We start from the raw sequence: 13,687 nt of genomic DNA on the forward strand, positions 1-13,687 counted from the left end.
TACTTGTATGTTATGAATCGAGCCGGCGTGCAGCGACCATGAAGTGGTGCAAGCATAAAATTTGCGTGCAAAAAGAGCCTGATAACTTATTGCGCATGTCAATGATCTTTGTGGATTACAAGCAGATTTGCGGCAGCACTGACAAGCGGCAAGACAAAAATGCCGACGATCGCATCCCGCTTACATTGTATTAGGAAAATTACGTCGGGCAGTGCTATACTGCATTTGCTCGCCTCAGAATTCATCCATTGTATCTCTGAATGTAGTTTGGCAGGAAAAGTATACTTACCAAAGCCATTTCCAACACGTGGAGATGCTGACACTTCGCTTTCGTTCGAGTCAAAATCACGGCTTGCGCCAGCATCGTTTCTTTCTTGGAGAGGTTTGCTCTTTGCAATCGGTTCTAACATGTAGGGGATGACGCCAAGATACTACGGGTAATCTTTGATGTGTTCCATCGTCGTATAAGAAGCAAAATAACAACCTCGAACTGCCGAGCGCCGCGGTTCATGTGCAGCGGCGGCGGCCGAGCCAACGGAGCCAGCGCCATTGTTGACGTCACGAGGTGCCCAACCAATCACAGGCAGCAAAGAGGCGCGCGAGCTCGCCCGAGGCTGCTGCTGCACTTCTCGCCAAAATAAAATAGGTTTGCGCTTTCCTTTGCCTAATTTCGACGAGAAATTCGAATTTCGAGGGTGGAAAACTGTAAAGTGCATTTCTCCACTAAATTTTTCTGGGAAACCTTTCAGCATCCTTTAAGAAGTGGAGTTGCAGGTAGTATAGCTTATACTTTTTATTGATTGCTTATGCAACAGGAGAAAGGAACGAACTAGCGAACAAGCCGGCACGACAAAACCAGTGGAAACTGTGCAACGCTAAGGGAATTGAACAGTGCATTCCAATGAACCCTACAGTCTTCTTATAGTCTTCGTCGCCTTTGAACTTCACGTGTCCGCTTGTTTTTTTTCGTGCTGCGCGCCTCTTTCCTGAGGGAAAGCCATTTTCTTAAAGATCCACGCTGTTTTTATCTTCGTCACCGTCTTTCCGTTTGCCCTAGTTCTCGTTGCGGTTTACTAAGCTGGGAGCGTGCTTTGTGACGGAACCCGTCGGACTTGTTTAGCCACGCCACATCGAAACGGTCATGGACCTGGCCTCGATCTGTGACATCATCAGACCTACATTGGCTCCTCCCAACCCAATGCTGACGTTTGCAGAAGCGAGGAGTCGTCTCGCACCGAGCCCCGAATGCCTCCATATCCGGCAGGCAAATGTGACCTCGCAAAAGAAGCAGCAAAACTATGTAGAAAGCGCGAACAATGCGTATTTGAGACTCGCTATTGCGAGAGAAAAATTTGCGCGATTTATTTGTCCCTGCAAGATAGGGAAGGCGGAGAACAACAGCCAAGGACAGTGTGCAAAAAAGAAGGAGGAACGGCGACACAAACAAAGTGCGTACGAATAGGGCTTCCACGTCCTAACTGAGACGGATGTGCCTCTTTCGCGCCAAAGTAGTTCTGTGCAGTAGTTGGCGCAACAGGCAGTTCTGGCGCTGCTCTTTGGTCTCCCACACAACACGCATTGCGTGACGAACAACGCCTGATAGTAGATCTACGACCACTGCCTTTATCGGATGCATGTGGGTTAGGTTTGCCCCCGTAACGTTCGGCAAGGGCTAGTTCTGCTAGCTGGACATGGTTAGGCTTCGGAGCAGAGTCGTGACGCCACAGCTTGCGACGAATGCCGGATGGCAAGCCATATTTTGTCGCCTACGAAAAAAAGAGTACCCTGGTTAACACTCTTTGTGCTTTTCTGCTGCATGCATGTAGGAAACATAGAAAACGGCCTACCGTTCTTTGTTTATGACGCGGCGCCGCAGCTAAGGCGACATTGGCGGCTGTTGTCGAAACGAGGCTGTTTTCTTTCCCCCAGTCGGAGCGGGGGGTGGCAGCGATTCGTCGCAGCAAAGAGGAATGGTCGTCAGCGCCCGTGGCAACTTGCAGCCTGGTAGGCTCGATCGATGCATGCCGCTGGGGTGTAGGCAGTTCTTGATCCAAGGCCCTGTCAACACGTGCGGACACGAAGCAGTGCTTTGAACGGAACAGCCTCTGTCTTCGGCCCTACTGAAGCGTCCGTGCTTCTTTAGGTTGGCATTACCGACTACGCGTAAGAAAGCCACCGTAACTACAGAATTAACATTAAGCGAAAATTGTAGTTGCCGTGGTGAATATTTTGCGAACATAATTTGAATTTTCCTAAATGAGCGACACAGCACGGAAAGGAGTGGTGGTGGTACGAAAATTATGTGGCCATTGTAAATTGTCTGCGGAATAAGAAGAGCGTATTGACGTTGCAAAAGGAAGAGAGAGAAGCGGGATTTGACGTAAATTCTCGCAGGGGGGTGAAGAATGGCTGTGATTAAGCTTAGATATACGGATGGTTGGGCGAATTGTTTTTCGGCCATATTCAGGACGAAGAAAGAGTACATCCTACAACAGCCTTTCTAAGACAAAGAAGGAGTGCATCCTACAACCTGAAATTTCACTGAAACGGCGCAGAGTATATACATGCCTGCTGACACATGCGCAGAGCGTACAACACAGAACCAAATAACCTCAAAGGCGCCGGCTACCAAGGCCCCCAACTCGTTATCAACAATGGAACTGGCTAGAAAACGCTTTTTTGGACAGGGAACGTCGCGGAGGACCCTTCAGATAAGTAGTAGGCCCGTAATATTACTACGCCGACATTTTAAGGTCATTATCAAGCAGCTTCGTGCGATATGTAAGTGGTAGCGCAGGGGCATCTCCTCTCTTCAGAGAGATTGCGGGCGCATCCTTTTTTCTGAACGGAGCCCTTTCGCTCGCCCAGTATAGCCCTTAGCTATTTTTATCTTTAGCTATGTAGGTGGCACTGGTAGGTAACATAATTGCGTGCATTTCTGACATGCTATATTTACGCAGCTGTGCGCCGTGTGTTTCACTGAACAGCCTGTCCTTCTTTGCAAGGCTAATCCTGTCTCCACGCGCTCTCTACTGCTTTACAGAATTTGATTTGTTTTCTTAACAATAGCGGAGCTCATGTGCACTAACTTTCTAACAGCCGAGTACATTAGAAGCAAATGTTATACAGTACCTACTTTTTTATTGAGGTGCTAAAGACCAGTTCCATATTGCATCGACATCACATTATTGTCGCGTTGTCGACCAATTCCACAAATGCCCGATGCCATAACAATCAAGTCTCAATCGATATAAGGCATCCGGATGAGGTGCAAATGATCAGCGATATACTTTTCCGATGGACTGCAGTTTTTTGTTCTTTTGAGCCTTCTCAGTGCAGGTATACTTCTGCTCCCGAAGAGAGTGTGTTACTCCTTCTAACTATGGCGCGAATGAAGGGAAGCCATCGAAAGGGAGCTACGTGCAGAACGACGGTTTACTTCCTTGGAAAGCACAGCCTAACCTCCCTCATTTTCAAGGCAAGGGCGCACACTCAACACTTTTGTTTAGCAGGCCATTTAATTACATTCGATATTTTGTAAAGAAAAGCGGTTGTTAAGAATGTGAGTTAAAACTTTTTGGGCCATTAATCACTTTTACAAAACTGCTGGAAGCATGCATCCGCTTCACTTTAATTAAAAGGAGTGCTGTGTAGCTATCATGACATATTGTAAAAGAAAATGCACACGCGGCCAAACGTTGTGACGCGACAAATCTTCGTTGGCAATACTCATTGTACCATTCAGTTTTATATTGACCGCGCTGCAGGTGAGCATTTGAATTTGATTTCGTCGTGGGGTTCAATATTGACTAATTAAAAGCGATTGTTTAGGAGTTTAGGTCTTACATTGATCGCGCTGCCAGTGAGCATTTAAATTTCATTTCACCGTGGGGCTGTAGTGGGTCCTCTTCCGGGAGGGTGGAAGGTTGTAGTTTAGTGGAGGCTTGTAGATGGCAGACGCATTTTTTACTGGAGGGCGGCCGGAGCTGCACACACTAGGTTCGGAGGCAGGGGCACTGGGACGGGAGGGGGCTGCGTACATACACTTATACCGTGGCTTTATCACTGAGCAATAACTACACTGCTAACGCAGTATAATACCTTTGGAATAAAACTTGGGGACACTCAAGCTTCGCCCTGAGGATATGACGCGATAGCTTAATGGATTAATTACCATTGTAGCGCATAGCGACGCTGTAAAGCGCAGGCGCTAAGATCGGCGTTCCCAGCCGGCGAAAGAAGAAAATAAAGTTGAACGGCGTGTCCTAGGTGCGCAAGCACGGCACGGGCTGTTCGGTTCGGGAAGCCTGCCACGCTGGACCTCTTGTTCTGGTGCTCCGCTGCGACCCCGCAAATTCTCTACACCGTAAATGAAGACGGTCATCCTACATTCACAGACGCCTCGGAGTCCTCATAACGGTGCTGGCGCAGTGGTGCAGAGGTGAAGCGACGAGCCACTGCTCTGCGATGGCAGGCGCTCCCAGCGGGGCCCGCGTTGCTCTTGCCACGCGACTAATCGCTAACTTAACTGCCACCTGCAAAAGTGGGCAGTTTGCGCGCTATCCGGTGGGCAGGTTGTGATGACGCCGCAGGGCCACGTGACCTAGATGGCTCATGTGTCTTGTAGGTTGCCCTCTGGGGGCCACCAGTCGGAGCCATGCCCGTGATTTTTTGCTCACAACTGCGACACCAACGCCGACACCGCATTTTCTGTAGAACGAGGCCTTTAACGCTATCGCTTTAAAATTTACACACTACGTATGTTGCCAGCATGGTCACTCGCTAGCCAACTCGTCTCCTTATCGACCCATGCGGGCGACAACAGCTGTCATCAATGAAAAGCATCTTTCCGAGTGGCGCGAAGAATATGTCGCTCTGTCGGCCGAGGCAGGCAGGCATGCCTGCTTGCGGGAATGGCTGATCCCCTCACCGCTAGCCCCGCGTCCGGGAAAGAGAGAGGAAAAGAGACCTTGGCCTTGCTCGAGGCCTTGCGAGGAGTTGCTAGGAATTCGGCCGGGGCCAAAGGCTGCCGCCTCCACCAAGTGACGCCGGATGGCATTTAATCAACGGAGACACACGCGTGCGGGCCTCCTCCTTTTTTTTTGGTTCCGTGAACCATGCGGCGCTAATGCGTCAATCCAGGGCGGCTTCGGGACGAAGTCGCGAGGCAGCTGACGGCCGGTACATTAAGTTGGCCCGAAGCCGATGGGGAGGGCGCTGTCCGTCTTGCGAGGTTTGAAACCAGCAATAAAAAGAGAGGAATGGTGAAGAGGCCGCTCTAACCGGCTTTAATTTGACAGGAGCTGCGGCACGAGCAAAACGAAAAGAAACGCGAGGATTGTGTTCCTCAACTTTTTATAAAAGAGAAAGGAATAAGAAGCAGCAGGAACTGCATGCTGTAATGATGCGTAGATCCCCTAGGCAGAAAAAAGAAAGAGCGGAAGCGGTGCAACGAGTGAGTAAAGTCACGAGGGAAAGTGAAATGGGCAGTCTTGAGCCCCAACAAAACCACTAACGTGACGTTGTAGACATGCTCATTTCAGCGAGCGGAATGGCGATTGCTGTATTCTTTGTTTCGCGCGGCGTGTGAGCACGGATGGTTTAAATGAGTCTGCTCAGGCTACGTTGTGGCTTACTGGTTTGCCACTCGGCAACGTAATGTGGTCCACCCTGCTATGGACGGTGTGAAGAAAGCTGATGGCCTAATTTTACGTAACTGCGGAAGTAAGAGTGACGCAACGAGATGGTCGGATGATTGAAGTTTTTTGTGTAGAGATTTTCATGGTTCCTCTAAACATTACAAAGTTTTATGTCAGTCTTGATTAGGACGCTGCAGCCGGCAGATATCGCTTTTGCTGGTTTCGTGGGTTTCTTCACGGGTGGGCGCCTGCTACAGTAAATAATTTCATGCGTTTCAGTTGGTTGTAGGCATGATGCCATTTACAAGGAAAGTGAGGTGAACCCTGTGGAATTTATGTTGTTAGTAAGATTATACTGTTTGACTCCTTGGCTCTAAGTGTCTGTGTTGATGTCTGTTTGGCACAGAAAGACGCATTTATTGGCGAGAATAAATTTATATTAAAATGAACTCTCGTTTAAGCCTCTGCGTTCAAACACCTGGCGTCAAGACCGCAAAAAACTCCGTGATTACCGTTCTGAAGTGGCTGGCGGTGTAACCGGCCTCAGAGTTCCGCATTCCAAAATTCGTTGGGCCTCGTTTCTTTTCGCGTGTTAAAAGAGAATGTGGTAGCGATTACTTTATTTGAGACTTTGGTCTCTTTTGCTTTATGAAGGCTGCTTTCTATCAAATGAGCGTACTTGTCCTTGGAAAGTGTCAATCTTGTAAAGTGTCATTCTCTCTAGAGCTCAGGCTTTCGCTGGTTGGTCTGGCTGCATGATTAGCGGATGCAGTGTGAAACGACGAAGGCGAACAACATTCCTGTTGTTTCACCCTACCTGGATGGAAAATCTATCCGTGAGGGACCGAACTCCGCCTTGCGTGATAAAGCCCACTGTGGTCCTAGTTTCTATCGGGGGAGGGTGAAGTGACCAGATGGCCTTTCCAAACATTTCAGACCAAGCCGCGGGAAATGTTGTACCCATTGGAAAACCAGAGGGCACCCAGCGACACTGGGCATTGAACCCAAAACCTCCCACATGTTCCAATCATTACAGTCTTGTCTGAATTTGTGTTCATCCTCGTCGTTTCGCGATGCGTCCCCTATCGACCTCTCTACAGAAGCCAACCCGAATTTGTCCTCTGTGTTCCTTGAACATGAAATTCACGATTGCGACCTGATGTTCTTCTCTGAACCTGCTATTAAAGGAATGAATTTCTTCCTCCTTGTGTTGCAGCTGGTGATTTCCTGTTACAAATTCCGAACGAACAGGCCACTCTACGGCGCATTGGGGCCCCATCCGCTCTCGATAAAGAAAACACAGCAGAAAAAAGCCGATGACAGACCACTGACATGCAAAAAATAATGGAGGTTAAATAAAATGTACGTTCTAAGCTTGCACAATATCTTGACGACAATTGAGAAACGGTCACTGCGGGTTGGAGATATGGCCTTCGAGTGCGGTCTAGATACAGCGATGAGTTAAGACCCATAGACTGTTGGTTCTGCTACCAACCGGAAAACTCAAATTTTGTCAGCACTCGTAAGACGGTTCGTAAGACGATTTCGTACCACATACTCTAAGCGTCTGGTATGACGCCAAATACTTTTTTTTTCTTGCGTAATTCTGTCCGTGAACAGTGGCCTACAAAGTGTTCGAAGTGAGAAAGCTCCTCAAGGTTGGTTGGTTGCTTGGTTGATTGGTTGGCCTCAAATAAAATGGCACATACCCACTTAGGGGGAGTGGCCAAGACACAGGCGGTGAACTGCTGGAAAGAGGAGCATTTATAGAGGAAAAGGAGAAGTAACAGGGTATAGGCTGACAGATTGGACGACGCAACGACAGGGGTCCTGTTAGCTGTGAGATCGAAGACGGGACGATGGCTTTATGTGAAAATTAACATGCAACGCATGGAATGGTTCAATTTTGCACTGACTGAAAGAGAGACAAATAAAATATTAAAATAAATTTTTGAAAATCAGGAAAATAAAAATAAATAGAAATAAATTAATTAAAATTAGCATGGGAGTCGCTGCGCTTCTAGGGGTTCTGAACCAAAGTCTTGCTTTGCATTTTTTGTTTGAGGCATATAAGGCTAGCTTTATGATGCCTTCAAGTAGCACATATTTTACCGCGTTTCCTAGGGACAGTGCGTCGAATGCGTGCTCGGTACAGAAGTGCGCTGTCTCTGATGAGGAGTTTCTCACTGTTTGGTCACTGCTCTGACATGCGTTTATCGGTTCATGTGTTCATCGGTTCATGGGTACCTGTGGCTCAGAGCTTCCATTTTTCGACCAATGCGGCATTCTTTGTGTTTAGAGTGAGAAAGCCAGTGCTGAAAAGTGTTGGACGCAGTCTTCGCTTCGATGAGCACCGCTTTTTTCGCATGCTCGCAATCTTGCCATACTCTGCTACTCCGCTCCCTTTTCGCTGATTAAGAGGAAAGTACTCAACTCAGAAGAGTGCTCTCGCCAAGGATAGGCGTAACCCACGCCTTTGGGTAGTTGCGCATGTGCGCAGGGGAAGAGGGCATGCTCACATCTCCTTGCACCTCGTGGTGGCCCGTGCCGATGACGCGTCTCCCTCGGGAGCATCGCGGCGCCCAATGATGCGAGGTTGGTCTACGCAAGGACTTGCCTCAGAAATCCCGGGCATTGCGTCCCGGCTTCTGTGTCCGGGTACTGCGTCCCGGGTACTGCGTCCCGGGTGCTTCGTACAGGCACTACGTCTCGGGTATTACGTCCGGGTGACTACGTCCCGGGTACTGCGTCTGGGTACTGCGTGGCATGTTCCACTTTCTATGAATGTTCAATGCCTTCGCTGACGTCTTTCCACTTTTGCGCAGTGGCCGACTCCGGCCAGGCCATAGCTTCGTCCGGCACAGATACGAACGTGCGATCATGCGTGCAGTCAGGTGAATGTGTTCCATGCGAGTGATGTCGGAGATATTGCGGCATCAGGTGCAACACGTCCGCAATTTCAGCCAGGGTCCTATATTGAACTGCGGTAAAACCTCATTAATTCGGACTTCAAGGGAGTGGGAAAAACGTCCGAATTATCCGAATGTCGAATTATCGAATGCCCCCCCCCCCAAAAAAAAAAAAAAACCTGCCAAAAACGGTTAGAGTGAAAGCGAGATTTATTTAGTGGAAACCTGGGCAGTTGTCTCCTTTAAGATGAAAACTGCTCAACAACCGGAATTTCGGGCAGCTCCATCAAATGTTTTAATTTGTGTACACTGTCGCGAGTGCTGGAAGCAGAACTGCTCCGCTATGGTATGGGTATCCGTGGCTTCTTTCATTGTCCAAAATGATAGCTCTGGAGCTTCTTCGCGTGTGGTGTCGCATGGGGGGGAGGCTTCATCGCACAAACGGCGAACAGCACGTGACGACCGTGTAGTTTTGGTGCACTGGAACAACGGAAATAGCATGCAGATGAAAGTGAGGGACCCGTGTACTGTGTGACGTCAGTGGACGTTAAAGAACGCCACGTGGTTGAAATTCCCGGAGCCCTCCACTACGGCGTCCCTCATAGGCTGAGTCGCTTTGAGATGTTAAACCCCCAGTAAACTAGTAAACCAAACCGAAAGCGACGGAAGCGCGCATTGGTGCCGGAGTGGCAAGGCGGCTTCGAATAACGAACAAAAAAGGATCAGCAACAAGGTAGTCGTCGTACCACCAATCGGTGCGCGGCTTGTCTGGCTTGCTGATGGGCACAGCCGATAGCCGCCATCGCTGCGGGCAGGCGAAGAAGCTGCAAAACAAAATTATGCGACCACGCTCTCTTTCATGCTATTGACGGGAACCTGCCGATCGTCTACATACCTGCCTTAGCACGCATATCAGAGGGGCGCAGGAGGAAATGTAATAAGCAGTTCAGGCCTGTGGACGAATATCTGGACGATCGCCTGTTAAGCATGTGATATCCCAACGCAGCGCCCCTTCCGGGGCCCATCCGAATTGATCTATGTGAGTCCTGCGGTGTTCAAAGAAATGAGCTCTCGACCCCATAGACTTGCGTGGGCGTTTGGCGGGAGTCTGGTGGCAGTCCGAATTTCTTAATTGACGGGGGCCGAGTAAACGAGGTTTTCTGTGGCAAAGCTGCCCCTCGTACATTTTCGGTTTCAGAATGAAGGGTGGTTTTCGGATGATGACAGTAGTGATATATGTCTCGAAAACGGACTTCAGCACCATTCCTGGCATGTGTTCAGTTTGAATTAGTTGGTGGGCGTGCGGTTTCACTCTAAAATAACGAATGTGTGCTGCCATTGGCTTATGTAAATTTTCGATGGGAGGGAGCAGGAAGGCCGAATTATCCTAATTTCCAAATTAACGGGTGCCAAATTAACAGGTTTGACTGTAAATGGGATGCGTGACCCGGTGCCACGCAAGTCTTGTGGGGTTTTAATTGGGGAGATAAATACGTTCTCCCCGTTTAACCGCGGCTGACACAGTTCAAAACCGCGCGAACCCCACCCCGTGGTCGCGTACGCTACCGAGTGCACGCCGACCACGGCGGGCCTTGCTCTGAGGGAACAAAGGAACGACACACTTGCTGACACAAACAAGGCATTTATTGCTACAACAACAATAACTGCAGCTAGCAACAAATCACGGTGAGGAATCGAGGACGTCCGACGCACCAGCACGGTTATGAGCGAATGTTCGCCCACGTTAGCGCCAGGGGGAAACTCCGAGGCCGGATGCGACAAGCTGACGGGAACATGTTTTCATCGCGAGGTCGCACGCCTGCGGAGAGCGGAGCCCTGCGCCAAACGTCCGCGCGCTTGCCAGGTTCGCAGCCGAAGAGGCTCGTCTCTCCCCCACGCGCGCGCAGCAAACACGCCATGCATGGCGCTCGTGTCGCTGTGACGCGAGCGCCCTCCCATGTTAGTTAAAGTAACACAACTAAGGAGGGTGCATTGAGGGGAAATGAACCACCGGGGACAAGTTGAGGGTGCACCGTAGGGAAGCGAACCATAGGGGACGAGTCGCGTCTTCACAAAGTCCGCCACCGACTTTCGAGCCCCATTAATTTGGTTCTTTGGTGCGAGTTAAGCGGAATGAGGGCGGCCCATATTGTAGCATGCACTGTCCGTGGCGGCATTGATGAACCCTTTTCAAGATTCTGAAAAAAGCAGCGCTTGCATGCGACAGACAGGAAGTGGACACAACTCCTTGGTTTGTGTGTCGTCCATCAACGCTACTTTTCTCAGAATGATTGCTAACCAACTCACCCAGCAAACCCAGCAACTTCGCTTCCTCGGAAAGAGGCTGCTCTACAGGTGTGGTCTGCTGTGAGTTGCTACAGCGACCTACGCGTGTTGCGAACAAGATGCTAGCTGCCATTTGTACCTCCGCGACTTGAGCTTCGAGGGGAAAAGCACGGTCACCGGAGACCCTGGGGTATAACTTGACACTGCAAAACTTGTGCTGATGTAGAGACACCACTAGTAAGATTTTCTTCCAAAAGCTACTGCAAGAAATTTCTTACATGAGCAGAGACCTCTACGGCAAAGTCGCTCTTCAAATCTGCGCATTTCAAGCCCTGGAAACTTGCCCCCCGTTCTCCCATATTTTGACATTGGCAGGTATTGGCAGGTATGCGGATCTGAAAGCGGGGAACGAGGGGGGAGGGGGCTGAGAAATTCTTAATTGGGAAGCCACATTGGCAAAGAAGGGGTGCAAAGAAATGCATTGCATTCATCCACCTTTGTCGCATGCATGCCAGAGGGTGTCGTACTTTCCCCCATCCAAGCACTTACTTGCCCACCGCACCCTAACAACCTTGTATGACCTCTTGTGCAACGTTGTATGCGTATTTGTAAGTGACCTGTGTGGTTCTTGCACAGGGTTGTGGTGAGGGCGTGGCCATACGGCTGGTGGAGTTCTCGGGGGAGCCGTACGACGAGCTAGACCTCTCCTCCAAGCCGAAGAAAGTTGAAGGAGGAGGAGGGGGAAGGGAGAAGTGCAGCCTCCTGCTGTGTGACACCTGTGCCCAGCACATCCCCACCGTCAGCCAGCTGCACCACTAGTACCACACCTTCCACCGATGCAAGGAAAAGGTATCCTCCTGTCCACATGGGGAATAATGGGGCCTTGGGTCTTGCTCTCAGTCGGCGTTCTAGAAGCTTCACTATTTTTCTCGAGACAGTGAATGCCTGTTACCCTTTGACACACTCGTGTAGACAGGTTTTGACAGTGGGTGCTTGCTACCAGGCCCTTTGATACACTCGTGTAGACAGGTTTTGACAGTGGGTACTTGCTACCAGGCCCTTTGACACACTCGTGTAGACAGGTTTCGACAGTGGGTACTTGCTACCAGGCCCTTTGACACACTCATGGAGACAGGTTTTGTAAACGCGTCTTTTGCTGGTAGGCAAACTACAGCGCAGCCGTACAGAACTCAACGGTTTATTTTGCATGGCAACAAAGGTTGGAGTTGGCCTCACTGACCCTTTGTTATAACTACATTTTCCGTCAGTGCCGTGTGGTGGACCCCAAATGCGCAACCCCCCCGCGCGCGCGCGCGCGCGCGCGCGCGCGCGCGCGTGTGTGTGTGTGTGTGTGTGTGTGTGTGTGTGTGTGTGTGTGTGTGTGTGTGTGTGTGTGTGTGTGTGTGTGTGTGTGTGTGTGTGTGTGTGTGTGTGTGTGTGTGTGTGTGTGTGTGTGTGTGTGTGTGTGTGTGTGTGTGTGTGTGTGTGTGTGTGTGTGTGTGTGTGTGTGTGTGTGTGTGTGTGTGTGTGTGTGTGTGTGTGTGTGTGTGTGTGTGTGTGTGTGTGTGTGTGTGTGTGTGTGTGTGTGTGTGTGTGTGTGTGTGTGTGTGTGTGTGTGTGTGCGTGCGTGCGTGCGTGCGTGCGTGCGTGCGTGCGTGCGTGCGTGTGTGCGTGTGTGTGTGTGTGTGTGTGTGTGTGTGTGTGTAGATTGAGCGTCTTGAGGGAGGAACAGAAGGTGACCGAGTCGCATATCATCCTCAAGCGATGCCTGCAGGACGACGCCTGGGTCAACCAGGTGGGGGTTCCCTCTCTCACCCACCCTTCCGACTAGACTGACCTTTATTTAACGGTATAATGTTCAGGTGTTGAAGTACGTCAGATAGAAGTTGCACACTTCCAGGATTTTGATTGATTGGCTGATTGATTGATCGATCGATCATTATGCAGAAAAAGAAATCGCAAGAAAGTAATGAAATCTAGCTAATTCTTGGGGATTTCTCAACAATGCATGAAAATGATTAAGCGGCACAAGAATACGCGGACGCTCACAGTAAGTTAAGAGCAGAATTGAAAAACTGCACCATTGCCTGAAAACACAGCACACGTCTGCGGATCGTGTTTTCATGACCTGTAACATGCATTTCATCAATCAGGCGGTAAGCCGCCGCGATGGCTCAGTGGTTATGGTGCTTGGCTGCTGACCCGAAAGACACGGGTTCGATCCCGGACGCGGCGGTTGAATTTCTTTGGAGGAGAAATTCTAGAGGCCCGTGTACTGTGCGATGTCAGTGCACGTTAAAGAACCCCAGGTGGTCGAAATTTCCGGAGCCCTCCACTACGGCGTCTCTCATAGCCTTAGTCGCTTTGGGATGTTAAACCCCATAAACCAAACCAATCAGGCGGTAAGCTATTGAGCCCCTAATATGCATCATTTTTTGTAGTTTTGGTATTTTTCAGAGCTCCAGTTCTAAATAACCGTCCATTAGAGTCAAAAACCGCTCGTTGTTTACAGGGGCTATCATTTTACTTCAACACCACAGAAGCAGCCCTCTTTTCGAAGCTCTAGTTTTTCCAAAAAACTCCATACAAGCACTCCAGTCGAAAAAAAAGTATTTTTTTATGGACTTCATTTGTTCCTCACTCCACTCGTACCAACAGTAATGGCTATTAAGAACTCTTACTATTGAAGAATAAATACATTTTTCTTTAAAAGGCTTACACCTTTGTTTCTATCGTAAGCTTCAAGGCTACAGTGATGGTGCAAACGTTCTGGTAAATGGCCACCGACTGTGCAAGTGTGGGTGGGCCACCAACCTTAGGGGTATTGCAGTGATGTCCAAGGTAACTAATGAC

The 13,687-nt window shown here is 49.6% G+C and overlaps 1 protein-coding gene across 1 annotated transcript in view; it reads left to right on the forward strand.

Annotated features, from left to right (window-relative positions):
* Positions 1–11,653, forward strand: part of LOC149370274 (soluble guanylate cyclase 88E-like) — a 31,214-nt gene extending 19,561 nt beyond the window's left edge. Inside the window, exon 4 of the mRNA XM_089577429.1 lies at positions 11,471–11,653. Coding sequence (XP_089433555.1) covers positions 11,471–11,653 — 183 coding nt within the window. The remainder of the gene's footprint in view (positions 1–11,470) is intronic.
* The last annotated feature ends 2,034 nt before the right edge of the window (positions 11,654–13,687 follow it).

This window comes from Amblyomma mixtum, chromosome 1 (genome assembly GCF_055824585.1).
Source record: "Amblyomma mixtum isolate Tamu chromosome 1, ASM5582458v1, whole genome shotgun sequence".
In the NCBI taxonomy this organism is placed as follows: domain Eukaryota; kingdom Metazoa; phylum Arthropoda; class Arachnida; order Ixodida; family Ixodidae; genus Amblyomma; species Amblyomma mixtum.